Source organism: Adiantum capillus-veneris, chromosome 27 (assembly GCF_014529385.1).
Source record: "Adiantum capillus-veneris isolate H3 chromosome 27, ASM1452938v2, whole genome shotgun sequence".
In the NCBI taxonomy this organism is placed as follows: Eukaryota; Viridiplantae; Streptophyta; class Polypodiopsida; order Polypodiales; family Pteridaceae; genus Adiantum; species Adiantum capillus-veneris.
Window position 1 is genome coordinate 124,478,779 of NC_140957.1, and position 17,386 is coordinate 124,496,164.

The following is a 17,386-nucleotide window of genomic DNA, read 5'->3' on the forward strand; positions in this document are numbered from 1 at the left end:
TCAGGATAAAGTCCTCATGTCTCTGTTGCTTCTATCTGAAGTACCTCAAACCTGTCAACCGTATCAGAGCAATAGAAGACATCTCAGCTATAATAGCCTCACACCAATGAGAGGGAGATATATCCTTCTGTACAAAATCTGGCTCAACCACCAATGACATCAAACATAATTCATTTGCTGTGAACAACAAGTCACATGACAAGTAGAAGCCTGCTCATAAATAGTAGATTCCCTCCATTGTCACGTCTCAACATAGAGATTGGTTTTTACCTTGACTAATACTTTTGAAAGTAAGAGAAAAATTCCAACTTCTTGTTGAACCGTAAATGTGCACTATTCCCTAGGCTAGCACTAAGGTCTAGGAGAATTAAAGGGTTGCCTAGGAGGAGGGCCGAGGCACCAAAGGGCATGGGAAAGCTATAAATAAGGCTTCTATATTGTAATCTCAAGCATCAATATGAATGAGCAAAGATTGTGGCATTTCGTGTCTCTTTCTCTCGCGTCATCTTCCTCATGCTCTCTCTCTAACCATCTCTCTCTCTTCCCCTCTTAACACATGGCGATCCTGCTGGGGAAGAGAGGCACCGCATACCTAGCTAGGTACGATTGGGGGTGGGGGCTTCCAGTATGCACAGGGCCCTCAGGTTCCTTTTTTCTGAATTTTTATGCAAAGGTATCCTTCCATGAGGTAAGAACATACTGCCCATACATTACACCTCTCATGGGATTTAAGAAAAAGGCAAACATAAGAAAGGGATGGGTCAGGATAAAGTCCTCATGTCTCTGTTGCTTCTATCTGAAGTACCTCAAACCTGTCAACCGTATCAGAGCAATAGAAGACATCTCAGCTATAATAGCCACACACCAATGAGAGGGAGATATATCCTTCTGTACAAAATCTGGCTCAACCACCAATGACATCAAACATAATTCACTTGCTGTGAACAACAAGTCACATGACGAGTAGAAACCTGCTCATAAATAGTAGATCCCCTCCATTGTCACGTCTCAACATAGAGATTGGTTTTCACCTTGACTAATACTTTTGAAAGTAAGAGAAAAATTCCAACTCCTTGTTGAACCGTAAATGTGCACTATTCCCTAGGCTAGCACCAAGGTCTAGGAGAATTAAAGGGTTGCCTAGGAGGAGGGCCGAGGCAACAAAGGGCATGGGAAAGCTATAAATAAGGCTTCTATATTGTAATCTCAAGCATCAATATGAATGAGCAAAGATTGTGGCATTTCGTGTCTCTTTCTCTCGCGTCATCTTCCTCATGCTCTCTCTCTAACCATCTCTCTCTCTTCCCCTCTAACACATGGCGATCCTGTTGGGGAAGAGAGTACAACCCACTGCACCAGATCTTCAGCCAAGCTGAATTCGGGGTTCCATTTGGAGTAGACTATGCTAAACCAAAAGCTTCAAGGTAAAGTTTCACAATCTGAGGACTATCTGCTAGGTCCTCCTCCTCCATCCACTTCGCATCCAATGCAGGATAGTTCTTGAATTTAACCAAGAACCGCCTTCTTACTTTACCCTTATTCTTTTTGTCCTTATGTGCCAAAATCTGTTCAAGAACAAGGATCTCCTCATTTTCTTCCACTTTGGGTTGCTCATCGGGCTCCCCATCTTTAGGCACATCACCTTTAAAAGGTTTCAAGAGATTCACATGAAATGCATTGTGAATCCTCCAAGTCTTAGGCAGTTTCAGTTGAAGGAGACATCATTGATCTTTTCGGAGATCTGGAAAGGTCCGTAGTATCTCATACTAAGCTTTGGATGTCACGTGACACATCGAACCCTATGTGTCTGTGGACAAGCTACAGCATGACCAAGGTTCAGTTCAATCAAGTCAGTCTAGAATAGGAAGTGTTCTGGCACTTTTGTGAGCCTCTGTTCGCAGACCGTGCATGTATATCCTCTGGTTGCACACAGCATGATCATCAGATTTCTATCAGAACCCATCAGTAGCATTTTTACAGTGCATAGACCTATTTTCCCTATTTTTAACATTTTTCACTTATTATTTTTAAGTGACTTTTGTTGGGAACTAGGTAGGGCAATTTTGCTAAGTTTGTATATATAGAAACCTAGCGCTAGCAATTCTGGTAGAAGAGGCAGTAGGAGCACTTGCTCAACAGGCAACTTCTCAGATATCTTGCGTTTGTGGTCTACTGTCTCTCTCTCCTCTCCTCTCTCACGCTTCCGCACACGTGCACTCTCACATGGTATCAACAGCTTTTGGTTCTCCATGGGACCAGCGCTTCATCATCTTCACATCAAGTTCTCCTCCCAAGAAGCAAATCCAATCAGCCAGCGTTTTTACACCAAGAATGGGTCAACATCAATTCAAGGTCATCCGTCGCGAAGACCTCAACCCTCACCTTGCGTTTTTGCTGGAGAACTGCAGATCTGCCCTCCCCACACCTAGCGCTAGCAACAAGAGGGCTTTTCATCGCCGGAATTGCCCCCTATCATCAGCATTTTTGGCCAGCAGGCCCTAGCGTATTTGGTTGGCTTGCGTTTTTGGCAATCAGCATCAGCGTTTTCAGCCAAGGGGGGGCAGCACCCACAGATCTTTGCCCCACCGGCTCGGCATCTGGTGCCTTGCCGGCGAGAATGCTCTTCAGATCTTCAGATTTCAGCCATAAACACCTGCTGTTTTCAGCCCACTTCAGGCTGTGCCATTGATTCACCACCCTCCCTATACCCTCTACACTGCTTTGGACCCTGCCGGGAGCGTACGAGCACACTGAAAATCGCTGGACAGCAGCGTTTTTATCACCTCGCAGTTGCGTTTTTGGGTGGACAGCAGCCACATGATTTGCGTTTTTTACAGAGGATGAAGTTACCTCCTGCCAGGACACCATCCGGTGGTGGTCAGTGCAGTCTCTCAGTGACTGCTGCAGTACACGGTATCTTCGACATCGGCTTGATCATCTACGGGCGTACAATCCTTGGGGGATCCATTCATTCTAGCCATCATTCGGCGGTTGCGCACTCTAGAGGGGGTGATGACTTGTGGTTTGCCATGGATACACCTATGCACTCATCAGAGGAGTTCACACGAGATATGGCCATGCTCATGGCATATGGGATTCCGACATTCCCAGAGAGGGCACCACCATCTTGGGTGGACAAATACTTACCACTTGACCTCGACACGTCAGATCACTTGCTTACACGAGCATCTACGTGGACTTAGGGAGAGGATCTTGGATCTGTTCTTGGGCAGGTTCATAGCTTGGATCTACAGAGTGGAGTGAGACTTCACTGCTAAGAACTCTCTTGGAGAGTTTACCCACGAGATGCGGGAGATCAGACATCATTACGCAACTACATTTGGAGTCACCCAGAGTTTGGCTTGGATGGTAGTGCAGTTGCTCTTCTACACTCCTGATCGTCTGGATTGCTACCTTCACAGTTGCTTACGCTCACCTTGGTAACCTTACAGCAAACTTATCCCCCAACTTGGGCAACAGGCCACTCCCAGCTCATTCACATGAGAGCCACACCGAGTCACGGTTTATTGGCGTTGTTGGCACGGATTCTGTTTTGGTTGACACAGGAGGATTGGAGGCAGGAGATACAGGCAGATTGGTTTGGCCTTTCCTCTTCTCAGAGGATCTTCACAACGCAGACTGCTCAGTCTAGCTTCGCTTCTTCATACAGGATGATCATGGTGCAGACAGCTTGGTCTGACCACACCTCTTCTCAAAGGCCCTTCACAGTGAGACTGTTGAGTCTGGCTCTTCCCTCATCTTGGATTACCCTACCTACTGACAAGACACCATCCGGTGGTGGTGGTCCATGCGGTCTATCGGTGACTACTGCAGCATACGGTAGCTTCTACGGTGCAGACTGTTTAGTCTGGCTTTCATTGTTTCGGAGGACGTTTACGACGCAGATTGCTACATCTGGCCTTCTTGGAAGTTTTCACAGCTTAGCCACCTGGCCACATTGGGTTACTGTAAGGTGCAACGGAAGTGAATGTTGAACTTTGCTCAAGATGAGTGCTCCGAACTGTGCTCAAGGGTTCCTTTTACTTACGGAAGTGAGAGCCTTCCGTTCCTTTAGTGAGAGGGTGCAAATGATCACAAACAAAGTGGATAAACACTGTGAATGAAGGTGCTAAGACTGAGAGATAGAGAGAGAAGAGAATACGACACCAGAATGTTGTCAAACCCTCCTCCAAGGGCCCCTCTCTCGATGGCGAGAGAAGTCTATGCTATTGATTGCGCAAATATAATACAAGGTGCTAATGCAAGTTCTTGATGCTATGATGCAACGAGGATCTAAGTTGGTGACGACGGCGACGACGGTTGGCTGAAAACGCTATCTTTAGGGACACAAAAACGCTGATATGTCTGGCTGAAAAACGCTGTTGTACTGGCTGAATATCGCTGCTGAAAAACGTTGTCCAGCAAGCCTAGAAACGCAGTTGATGCTGGTCTAAAAACGCTGATGCTGCAGGTTCGAAAATGCTGATCCAGCAGGGCTGAAAACGTTGGCACTGAACACTGATGGTACTTGCTAGAAACGCCAGGCCTTGCTGAGGGTTCTTGCGTGAGAAGAAACTATAGAGGGCCTGCTATAGGTTCTACCTATGCTCTCTTGATTTCTTCTGCTGTATTGAGTGACTGTCAGTTTTCTTTTATATTAACTTAGCAAATTTGCCCTACCTAGTTTCCCAACAAAGTCGCTTATTAATAATAAGTGAAAAATGGCTAAAATATGGAAAAAAGGTTCTGTGCACTGAAAAATGCTCCTGATGGCTATTGACTGTAACGCTGATGATCATGTTGTGTGCAACCAAAGGAAATGCAACTACTTAAGTGTCTGGACATGCACAACCTGCGCACAGGCTCACAAAGGTGCCAAAACACTTCCTAAGATGACATGAACCCTGGACTTGAAGTACCTTGTCCACATGCACATAGGGTTAGATGTGCACGTGACATCCCCTCCTTTTGAAAGTGAGGTACTGGTACCGATCTCCATGGCTTCCTTGTAGGCTGCCAACAATTCGGGATAATCTTTGAAAAACTCTTCATCGACCCACACTGCTTTGTGGGTTCCTCGATCCTTGAACTTCAAAAATTATTGTCTGACTTGTTTCTTTGAACCATGGCGAAATGGATGCAACAACACTTGCTCCGGCTCCATGACTTATACTTCATTGATGATCTCAGGCTCTTCTTCTTCAGAAATGTCCTCTGGAGGTGTTCCTCGAAACACTTTCAACCAAGAAACATGGAAAACATTGTGCATTGACCATGGGTTAGGCAATTGCAATTTCATCGAAACCTCATTTACCTTTTTAATGACAGGAAATGGACCATACGTTCTGAAAGACAACTTTGAACACTTCTTTCCAACTTGCTTAAGACGTTGCTTCATGATTCTTAAATACACCCAATCCCCTAGCTTGATCGAAACATCCTAACGATGCTTGTTAGCCTGGCGTAAGTAAGACTCATCAGCCTTGCTTAGCCGAAGCTTCACACTCTCAGAAATCTCATCCAACGCCTGACTTTCAGCATTGGCATTAGGCATTTGACTAACCGAGCAAGTCAAAAGTGACTGGAATGGACAACCAAAAGCTGCCTCATATAGAGTTAGACCAATGGCAGAGGAAAAAGAGTCATTCAAAATAGTCTGAACCAATGGGAGATAGAGCTTCCAATGAGACTGCTGATCATCAAAAGCCAACTGATTGTAAATCTTTGTCTGACCATCTGACTGTGGATAAAAAGCGATGAAAATTTCAACTTATCAAAATGTTCAAAGAGTGCGCGCCAAAAATTGGACGTGAACTTAACATCCCTATATGAAACAATTGATTTTGGCAAACCACAGAGGGGGTACCAATGCTTTATGAACAACCGTGCTACATCTTGTGCGGGGACTGTGGCCTTACAAGGAATCAACATGCAGAACTTGTTAAAACGGTCAACAATTGTCAAACATTGAGTGTTCCTTGAATGCAAACTAGGTGAAAGGTTAATCACAAAATCCATGAAAATATTTTAAAAAGGTCCATCGGGAATAGGTAGCGCAAGCAAGAGGCCTTGCTGCTTACCTCGAGGAGCTTTTACCTTTTGACAAATAGTGCACTGTGTGACATAACGAAACACATTCTTTCACATTTTAGGCCAATAAAAGAATCTTTCTATTTTTTCCACAGTGGTGTTCGTTCCCCTGTGCCCACCCGTGAGAGAGTCATGTGCATCGTGCAATACGGACCACGGTTGTCCTGAGACAGGACAACACAGATAGACGGTGACGAAAATATAACAAACCATCACGAATGAGATAGTTGCTAGGCCCTTGGGAAGTAAGAGCCTACAACCATTGCTTACCAAACTTGGAATCTGCGTACTGGTTCTTCATGCTGTCAAAAGATACACCCTGAAGAGAAACTGTGGATCTTGACTTAAGAGCCAGGATCTATCCTTTGCAACTTAACGCATCTGCAACAGGGTTAGCTTTTCCAAGCACATACTGAATCAAACCTTTAAGTTGCTCAAAAAATTGTGACCGCCGTGCTTGGCAATCACTCCAATGTGCACTAGGCATAGACTGGAGCCACTTGAGGGCGTCGTGATCTATGCGAACTGTGAACTCTCTACCATACCAAAAATGCTTCCAATGCTTAAGAGAGTGAATGACAGACAACAGTTCTTTATCATAAACTGAATAGTTCTTTTCTGCACTATTGAGCTTTCGACTAAGGAAACAACTAGACGACCGTGCTGCTGAAGCACAGCGCCTATGGCGACATTGCTCGCATCCGTCCATACCTCAAAGGGGTCATCCCAAGAGGCAAGGATAAGACACGACGCTTCTGTCACCGCAACCTTGAGAGCTGCGAAAGTCTCCGGGCAAATCTACACGCTGTCGACGAGTCTTTACCCCTTTCAAAACATCTGTCATGGGTACGGCAATGCGTGCAAAATTCTCTAGGTGTATGTGTGTTCATCTTTCTTGATGATATCTCATTTTTTCTACATCGTGGGAACAACATGAAAAGAATGTAGAAAGGGTACTAACCTGTTTGGATGAGTGTCAGTTGTACATTGCAGCTAAGAAATCTGAGTTTTTTCTCACTGAAGTTACTTATCTGGGTTATATCATTTCTGTAGAACACGTCAAGCTAGACCCTGCGAAGGTGGAACAGGTACGTGATTGGGATTTGCCCAAAACTGCATATAATGTGTGTTCTTTTCTTGGTTTATGTTAAGCATATAGTTCGCACAACCATGCAACGGTTAAATGTACCCACGGGACCTATTAATCCAAAAGGCATGACTACATATTCCCATTGCCCTCGCTCTGTACGAAAAGCGATCTTGAAGATATCGCCCTTGAATACCCTTACCTGATGGTATCCAATTTTGAGATCAACCTTACTGAAAACCTTTGCCCCATTGAGTCTATCGAGGATATACTCAATGCGAGGCATCGGAAACTTGTTCTTGATAGTCATCTTGTTCAATGCCCTGTACTCAACACACAAACGAGACGAACCATCCTTCTTGCGGACAAACAAAATAGGAGCAGCAAAAGGACTTACACTTAGACGTATGAATCCTCTGGCCACCGACTCAGTGAGTTGCCGCTCTTAACTCACTCAAACGATAGGGAGCCTTACTGACACGCTGTGCCCCCTCCGTGAGCTCGATGCGATGGTCCTCCGGCCGCTCGGGTGGGAGATGGGGTGGAAGATCATCCTGCAAAAAGAGATGCTTAAACTTGGTAAACAAGGTTGAATACCTGTCTGAGCTTGAATACTCTAGGTAACTCAAGCAGCATAGATGAATGCCGCTTGTGCTCCTCGTCGTAATTCACGCTTTGCCTGCACATGAGAAATGAGAGGTAAAGAATGCAAACCCTCCTCAGCACAAATGATCATGGGAGAGTCACTTTTGGCATTTAATATGAGAGTATTGTCCTCCCAATCAATGAGAGGATTATGCTCACGAAACCATCGACACATCCTGAAAGAGGAGACACAGCAAATTTCCTACGGAAGGCAGCTTGATGAACTGTAAACAATACATCACGGCACTCTTGCATGATGAGAGAGTCCATACCGGGAGCAAAGTCAGACACCTTGAGAGGAGATGTCTGACTAACCTCTAGGCGGGCTCTCTCTACAAGAGAGGCACTAATCACATATACAAGAGAGGCACTAATCACATCATGTATACTACCTGGATCAAACAATATGCCAAAACGTTGACCCTTCACATGACCATAACACTTCATGAGAAACTCATCAAGGTGTGTACAGAAACATGTGATTACTCAGATTGATTCATTAAAGTGCTTGCGGTAGCTGTGGGTTCTTTAGATGGGGCTGTCTTAGGACAAACAACTTTAATGTGACCCTTGACGTGACATTGATAACAACAACCTTCCTTAGCATAAATGACTTGTTCTTTTGTCGTTATGTATCCTCCTGTAATTCCTTTTGCGGCTTTTTCATCCGGGGTTAGCTTGGGTTTAGCAGGTGTTTTAGCTTTACCCTTAGATTCATTTTGTGAGTTCTTTTCCGAAGGATTAGAGGAAGATTGGCTAGAAGAGTTAACATTCTTACCATTCTGAGGGTTCTGAGAAGTCTGAGAGGTACTTTGAGAAGTCTTGTTCTCCTTAGGCTTTCCCTTATTGTGCTTCATCTCTTGTGCGAGAGGAATCGCTACCGCCTTGTTGAGATCGATTGGATCGAGTACCTCGACATCATACTTGATATACTCGTCCAATCCATAAAGGAATGCCTCCTTGCGCTCATCATTCACCATCCACAATCCCACATCGAGAAGGAGGTGCATCAAATCAACCCCGAAGGTGCCTCTTCCTAAGGAGTTACCGCGGTGATTTATCGTCATCGAGTCATTCGAATCTGTATTGAGGTATTGCATTGTGTATACATTCCATTTACGCAATCTAAAGAAAATACCACATCGGCAACAATTGTGGAGGGTCCTTGAGAGGGTTGGTTGGGACCCCATCAGGTGTCGCTCTCTTCTTCTCTCTCTTTCTCTCTCCCTTTACACATTTCTATTGCATTCGCTCAGCCCCTCTCTGCAAGGGAAAGTAAAAGGAACATTCATTGAAGCATAAAGCATTCACTAACGCAAGAAAGAAATTGAAGGATTTGTGGAAGTTTAACACTTGATCTTCACCATATTCAATTCCGTTGCACCTAACAACAACTCTCATGAGTCATGAGAGCCTTGAAGTTCACTTTTTTCACATGCACTTTTCTTTGCATGATACCCGAAGTGGATTGTAATTTGTAACCAAGGATGTATTTTTTGATCTGTCCTATAGGTCAACTTTGGCCTTGACAGGTCTCTCTCTCTCTCTCTCTCTCTCTCTCTCTCTCGTCACCACACCTTCCCCTGCACTTTGACATGGTATCAACCTAGGCTTGCAACAACTAGTGGATCCGGAACATGAGTCATCCCTGTTGGAGGCTACCGTTGGTTAGCAAGCAGGGGGCGAATTCCGGCTATGTTTTCGTTGTGGAGTGCACCCTTATACCAACATTTTTGCTTCAAGAGGGGGTTGCTCTGTCCTACACTGTTTTTGTCGTGAAGAACCCTTGTGTACCTGCGTTTTTCGACCTGTTTTTGACCAAGTGTTGCTGATTTTCAGCGTGGAGTTAGACAAGATCCGGGCTGTGTTTTGAAGAGTAGGAGGTGATTTGAGTGTGACGATTTGTCAGCCAGCCAATTAGAAACTTTTGTGCAGCAGAGGGGACTGATTTTGAACCAATTCCAGCCAGAGTTCCTACCCATTGGAAATCCCTTTCGACCAGAGGCTGCTTGCAGCCTTAAAACTCGGTTTGCACCTATCTACGGTGGACATACGACATTCTCTCGTGCCTAGCATCAACCCGATATGTTGGAGATGGACAATGGAGATATGTTGCTATACACCGACACAGACATGGTTTTTCTAACTTTCATTATGACTGCATGCTCTTCTCAGGCAGATGTGTTTAGTACTAGAGATGGTTGTAACTAGTCTATACCCTTGTACCTATTCTCTCGGGAAGGTGATGAGTTCTATTATATCCAACAATATGTGGCCTTTGGGAGTCAAGTGGAGAAGTTGTTGGCCAGAGGTGGTGATGTGTTGTCGTTCTTGGAGAAGCTTGTCATCTAATTCCAGTTTTGTACGTATCCCCTTGTCACCCCTATATGGTGGCCTTGCATTCTTGTTCGAAAAGGAGAATCATTGTGTTACCTATTCTTAAATGGAACAGCTAGATTGATGATAGAAAAGCGTGGCCATTAGGGGATGCACAAGGGGGCAGAGAGAGAGAGAGAGAGAGAGAGAGAGAGAGAGAGAGAGAGAGAGAGAGAGATGCTCTCAAGTGGTGGACATGGCGTGCAGCGTTGTGCAAGGCGCAAGGGCAGCGGCCTGGTGGCGATATGCGGTGGTTTTGGTGGTGGCCTCGCTTGAAGGTATTGCAACTACCTAATAACCCCAGCTTTATAGCCTGAGGAGATTGGTACCTCTTGCACAGATGTCTAGATATAGCAGAAGTAAAAGGCAAAGAAGTAATATACTTATTACTTCTCATGCTGGTGAGAGATCCAAGGAGGAGGTGATACGGCGTAAGTGTGGAAAGCAGGGGCATATTCGAAGGGATTGCTCGAAGAAATCAAATTCTGATTGGAAGTCTACTAAGGTGGCTTCACTTGCACCTATTCCGACCTTTACACACTCGGTTCACCTACCTTCATCTTCATCAAGGACTCACAAAGACTTGCAGATGGATAGCACTCTTGCCAGATTTATTTATCAACACCAGGCCACTCGGTGGCTCCTAATTCCTTGGTACTCGGCATAGCCTAAAGGACCTATTCAATCTTTGAACGATGGTGTGGCAGACCAATCAAAGGTTGTATATCTTTGTGATACTCAAGTGCACATGTTGGCTTCTAGCATTGTGAGTCGGACATTGAAGCAAGATGGCTCGACTAGTTCCCAGCGAAGGCATGGCCAATCTCCTACTTTTCCTATAACCTATAGCTATTAATGACATGCCCACACGGCATGGTGTACAAGTGGTGGAGCTCTCGCGAGTACGGCTGACACAAGCTTTCGGAGCCTAGCAGACACTAAGGACACTTGCACGCACTTAGTTGCCATTGGTGGACTGCGAAATTATGTAGAGAGGTGTGCTTGATGGATGGTGGACTTGACTTGCAAATTCCTCCTTCGCTCTTGGAGGTCCTAACCAGTACAACCTTTACAAGCTTCTGGAGCCTAGTGGACACTGACGGTTGCACGCACTTAGTTGCCATTGGTGGACAAGGTTGTCTACCCTGGTGCTCTGCAAAATTTTGTAGAGGTGTGCTTGATGAAGTGGTGACTAGACTTGCTAATTCCTTCTTCACTCTTGAGAGGTTTGATCAAACTATTGAACTAATCAAACCTCTCACCCCCTAATGTTGGTCAGCCTATGCACCAGCACACAATGCCAAGACCCGACTGATAGAAGTGACATCCTCTCCTTGACCTTTGAAAAAATCCGGATCCATCCAATAATACGCTCTCATCATAAGTGTTGTAGCTTGTAGTTCAGGGCTTGGCAAGGTTGCAAATGCCCCTGCATGAGTGCTTTTGTGTGTGCTCGCGCATGTGTGAGGAGGGGGGGGGAGGGGCGGACTATGTAAAAGAAATGTCTAGAACATCTATCCCTCACTAGGCCACTGAGATGCATGATGATGGAAACTAAAGTCCTGCTGCTTATCCTCCACAAGCTCTCAACGAACCCAACAAACAATCCATGCCAAGTGAGGGCATTACATGTGACCTGTTGCGCTTCAAGGTTCCCAATGTGATGCGGAATTGCAATGTCAAATCACCTTTTTTTTAATGAATCTGACTATCCTCACCATTGATTTTTACTACCACCATTTCACAAAGAGACAGTTATACAGGATAGAACAAAGGTGTATAGAAACAAAGGGCAAACAGGATAAAAAATGCTTAAGAAGAACAAGACAATAGACTCATTAATGCAACAAGAGATAAAGCTCGCTCACATCTAGAACCATACATTCGCTAGGATCTGTGTAAACTATCCATTTACTTTTGACACAATCTTGATACCCAGACATTCAATACTGTATGATCGCAGACAAAGCTTCTTCATGACTTTCACAATGTTTCAACCTTATGCAATCACTTGACACAGCAGGAATGCAAGGAGCTCCTTGCTTTGTGAAATCTTGAAAGTGAGCCCCTAGCAGATACATTACCATCTTTGAACCTTAAGACTGGATCTATTCATGGTCCCCTTACAATATAAACTTACATAACCAAGGCACCAGATTTCCATTTCACTACTTAGGCTGCCCAGACATGTGACGCTTCCACAAATGCTCATTAAAAAATTAGGGAATTAAACACACAGTTCTCCACATACACCATTGTCACTCCAACAAAAAAGCAGAAGCCTTTCTCTTCAATGAGAGGAGGAGGAGGTTCGGTAAAAAGGAAAGTTGACAAAGCTACCTTTCTGTGTTCTGTTGATATGCAAACAACAAGAAGAAAAACCTTCAGGACTATGTCTAGGATGCCAATCAGAAGACGATGCGAAAAAGGGGGGCAGTGTTATCAGGGGGAGGTGCAGGCAAAACCTCCCAGCGGCAAGGCTCCAGATCATTGGACACCGGGCAGTATCCTGCAATTGTTAGGCGCTCCTCACCTGCTGCACTTGCAGAGCCAAACTCAAAAACGCTCGTCTCTGGAGGAGACTGCTGCTGCTGCTGTTGGCTAGAAGTGACAGTCGAACTAGGGTTTGCAGGAGCGCCCTCTGCTTCCCCCTCCTTGGAAGCTTTCTTCTTGCGCCATCCTCCAAACAGGCCCATATTTGCTGTCGCTGCCTTGCTTGTGTTAAGCTACAAAATGTCCAACCAGCCATATACACTTTTTAGATTTTATTTTGGGAAAATTACCAAAATACCCCTCTAGTTTGTGGAAATTCCCAATTAACCCCTCACATTTCAAAAATTCCCAAAATACCATTGTGTCTATTTTGGTTGGATTGTTCAAGATTTTCTACTCTTTATTCCTTTCCGACAATTGAGATCCATTTTCGAGTGGGTAGCATGTAATTTGTCACAAATTACCTCACAAAAAAGGGCAATTATGTTTAAAAATAGTGAAGCAATTCATCCTCAAAGCCTACATAACCAACTTAAATTCTAGTTTTAGTATCTTGTATTGATAGACAATCAAATATTTTATGAAGAGCTACAAATGTTTTTATCTTTGGAGAAATTTAATCTCAAAACCAGATTTTGGAAAACTTGAAGGGCATTTTGGGAATTTATGACAAAATGTCGAGGGTAACTTGGGAATTTTTGAAATTTGAGGGGAATTTTGGGAATTTCCATAAATTAGAGGAATATTTTGGTGATTTTCCCTTTTATTTTTTATTGAGTAGGGTAAAGGAGCGAGCAATTGGAGCCCTTAATATCCTGGGTCGTTGGCTTCCCAGAAAAACCTCCTCCAATAATGAGTCTCATTCCAAATCGGAGGCGATGAAATTGCAACGCTTCTAGCTTCCACTAGAGTCCACCATTTCAAGCAAGGAAGAGCGCAAATCTGGGGTCTAATTGTCACGTCTCTGCTGCAAAAACCTGCATCGCGAATGGTACCTTGTAGATTGCGAGCAACACCGAAATGTGTTTTCTTGTGTTAAAAAAAAGGGTCAATTACAAAATTGCCAAGGGGGTAAATAGGTTCGTAGTTGACACCAAGGCTTGAACCCACGCCCAAGCAAATGAGGTTAGGACAAATCCTCACTATTGTAACCACAATTCCAGCATGCTTGTACGTAATATGATGTTACAAACTACTAAAGAAATGGGGGGCGGCTCGTCCTTAAAGAGGGGGCCGTCTCATAATTTTCTCCTTTACCCTAGGAGATTTTGCAATTGGTTTCTGAAGTTAGTGCGCACCCATTACCTGGAAAAGTCGTAAAGGGAATGATCATGGAGGGTCCCCGATATCATCACTCGTAGTCTCCTTTTCTCAATTTTCACAAAGGAGGAATGGTGGAATACAACCTCCCTTTATGACCTAATATGAAAAAGGACGAGAGTTTCTTCGTGAGGATAGTAGCGGCTACCACTTAGGCCTACTCTATCGGTGTTATCGATGGTAGTGGCAATGTCTGCAAAGCTAACTTTCGCAACAATTGTTGATTTGTAATGGTGCACAAAGCCTTGGCTGAACATGGTGGTTGGCATAACCTTGGTGACTAATGCCAACGATGCAGATTTGCGCTCAAGTTTATGTGATGAGAGAAAGGTAAATGGAAGGAGGATTTTTTTTGTAAAGAAGGGGCCTTGTGTTGAAGCTGTTGATGGTGGTGAAGACACAACAAAACATGGGTGCCCTACACCTTGCTCCTCAAGAACAGCTGCTTGGTGCTGGTAGCACTCCATCAATTCTTGATATTGTAAGCTTTGTTGATAGTAGTGCCAGTGCTGGTGGTGGACGTGGTGTTGTTGCTACTACTAATGTTGATGGTGATGATGATGGGAGGTGGCACATCAAAGAACATATTGTGATGAGAGGTAGCATCGAGCACAGTAGGTTAAAGTTTCTCTGGGTTTGCATATTCATTTTGCTAGCAAAGCATTGTGTGCTTTTGCTTAATCTTTGTCTCTGAGTTTTGTCTCACTTTCTTTGCACATCTTCCATATTGGTGTCCATTGCATTTGTGTGTAAGATGTAGGCAAGTGAGATCTTGCGATGAAGAAGGTAAGGAAAGACCCATAAGTCTACAGAGAAAGGGTTGGCATGAGTTTTGGGTTTCTAGATTCTAGAAATTATGTGTTCTTATGCCGCTAGTCATAGAGCCAATGGCTTCAATTTCAAAGGTTGATCCACATGTCGAAGGTGGTAGGAGCCACAAAGCTTATTGATGACGTAAATAGAATAGATGTAAAGCAGAAAGGTAGCTTTAAGTGTGGCCGTAACACATGCATAAGAGTACTAATGGGAGCTCGTATTTGGCCTTTCTAGCATGGGAATGGTGTATGGGGATGTGGGTACCTCTCGTCTCTATGTACTATTCAACAACTCCTTCTCCAATGGCCTAATTCCCATGCGAGATGACATCCTTGGCCTTGTCTCCCTCCTCTTCTAGCACCTTCTTGTTTCTCCTGCTCGTCAAGTATGTGCTTATCATTGTGAATGCCAACAACAATGGCAACAATGGCGCCTTTAAGCTTAGTGCGCTTCCTATGGGTCTTCATCTCCGAGTCTTTGTTCACCTTTTCCAAGTTTTCTTGCGTGTTGTGCCTTTGTGTGCAAGAGCGCATCGGTATCCACTACATTCATGTGTAGGATGGAGAAATTTAAGGAACGACTCATAAGGGTGGAGGGAGTTGAGTTTCTACACTTAGCTTTTGGCAATTATGTTGGGTTACTCTGCTACACACTCATGTATTAGATGTCTGTGAATTTTTTTGTGCTTGCTCTAGCACTAGATCAGTCAAAATCATCTGACCATTTCCATAGATATGTGAGATATGTACACAAAAAGGTGGTCCTCCCTTCCAAAGTCCACTTTACAAAGGGAGACGAGGGGAGCTGTAGACATCTTACATCTTATAACATCACGTCATGAGGAAGCAATACTTTGTTGCTCAAAATCCACATCTTCAGTTTCCCCTGTTGAGTTTAGGCAAACTTGTCATTCATTGTCATGTTACACACTTGCATGTGTGCCGTTGTCACTCTGAGGCTCTCTCCATTCAGTTCCCCCTTTCATTTCATAGTCCCCTTTCTCATTATTGTGTTGATAAAGTACGCTTCTGCTACTGCCACACAACTCTAGCTTGGATACATGGTATCAAGGAAGAAGTACTTCTACATGATGAGGACTTATTTTTGAATGACGGTGTCTCTTGTTTTTGTATTTTTGTAAGCTAAAAGAAATTTGATATGATGTATAGTGATCTGCAAGGCTTGTACACATAAAGAGCTTGTGAATAGATATTTTCTGATTCACTAAAGACATTTCGAGGCCCATTAATCTCATTTTTGGAAGGCTTCTCACATATTACACCAAGGCTTTTGAACTAACTATTAGCCATTTTGAGGACCCTTCTCCACCAAATTTGACCTTCAATCTACTCCAGCAAGCCTCTTATTTGAATATGCACTGTAATGGAATTTGCCTATTCAATTTGAGAATAGCGGAATTTAATGAGAGTACTTTCAAGAAATGATTTTGTGAGCATAGCGGGTAGACATAATTGAAGATAGCAACATAATCATAGCAATTAGTTAACTTGGCATAGACAATACTTTTGCAAGAGAGAGAGTTTAGAGAACATGACAACAATTGAGGACCGGATTTATGTGGAGCCGGTCCCCCCTCCAATAGGCATTTGTATTATGATTTCTCCCATAAAGAGAGACTTGTTACAATACAGTCTTTGTGTTCCTTGTGACCTAGGTGATGCCATGAAGATGGAAGGCTTCATGCACCACAAACATAACATAAACTTGAAGAAAGCTTTAACTATCCCAAGCCTCAGTCCCAAGACCTCAAACACCTTCGAAGGTGGAGAGAGCTAGCAGGGAATGAGGGTAGGGAAGAGGAAAAAGAAACATTTCGTAGGAGAAAGAATTAGTTCCTCACTTATCATACTCTTGTTGCTAGCATACATAATAGCATAGTCATGAAGAAGAAGGAGATGGCAAGCTTAAGCATTGAAGCATGGCTCTTGGTTGGATTTGCACTCCATAGCCAAGAGTGTTGGTGTAGGCTCTCAACCTCTACTTGCTTGGAGAGGGAGCTCTTGCACTTTGCATAGCACACAATGAGAGAGATCGTGAGTGTGTGTGGGTGAGTATACCCCTCAAGCAAGGCCCTAGCTAGCTTGGGTCGACCCCCCCTTGTAGCTCATGCTTGAAGCTCATTGGACCCCTCCAGGCCTAGCCAATCACAAGCAGGAGCCATTACAAGCAACATGGGTAGCCTTGGGACAAGTGTCCCCCTTTGCCCTTTGAGAGAGAGGACTTGATAAATGAAAAATCAATTAGATAATTCAAGTAATTTATCATTGGACCCCTTTGAAGCTTAGCCAATAGGCTTCAAGCAACACATGAAGGTAACATGGGTAGGGGCCTGACATGTGTCCTTGCTGCCTCTTCAAGTTGGGGCTTCCCTTGTGTGTGTGAGTGGGTGTTCTCTCTCTAGCTCCTAGGAAAAGGGCTCGCCCCCCCTCTTGTAGGAATGATTTTGACTTTAGGTGATCAAGCACATTACTCATCAAGCATGACAAAGCACTTGAACTAGGGGGTGTTCCCACAAGCATCTCGTGCAAGCTTCTCAAG

General features: G+C 44.2%; 1 protein-coding gene across 1 annotated transcript; it reads right to left on the bottom strand.

Annotated features, from left to right (window-relative positions):
- Nucleotides 1-12,388: 12,388 nt before the first annotated feature.
- LOC147422715 (uncharacterized) lies at nt 12,389-12,940 on the bottom strand. Its single transcript, XM_086502892.1, has one exon. It carries the CDS (start codon nt 12,892-12,894, stop codon nt 12,607-12,609), a length of 288 nt encoding a protein of 95 aa, XP_086359018.1. The 5' UTR covers nt 12,895-12,940; the 3' UTR covers nt 12,389-12,606.
- Nucleotides 12,941-17,386: the final 4,446 nt, after the last annotated feature.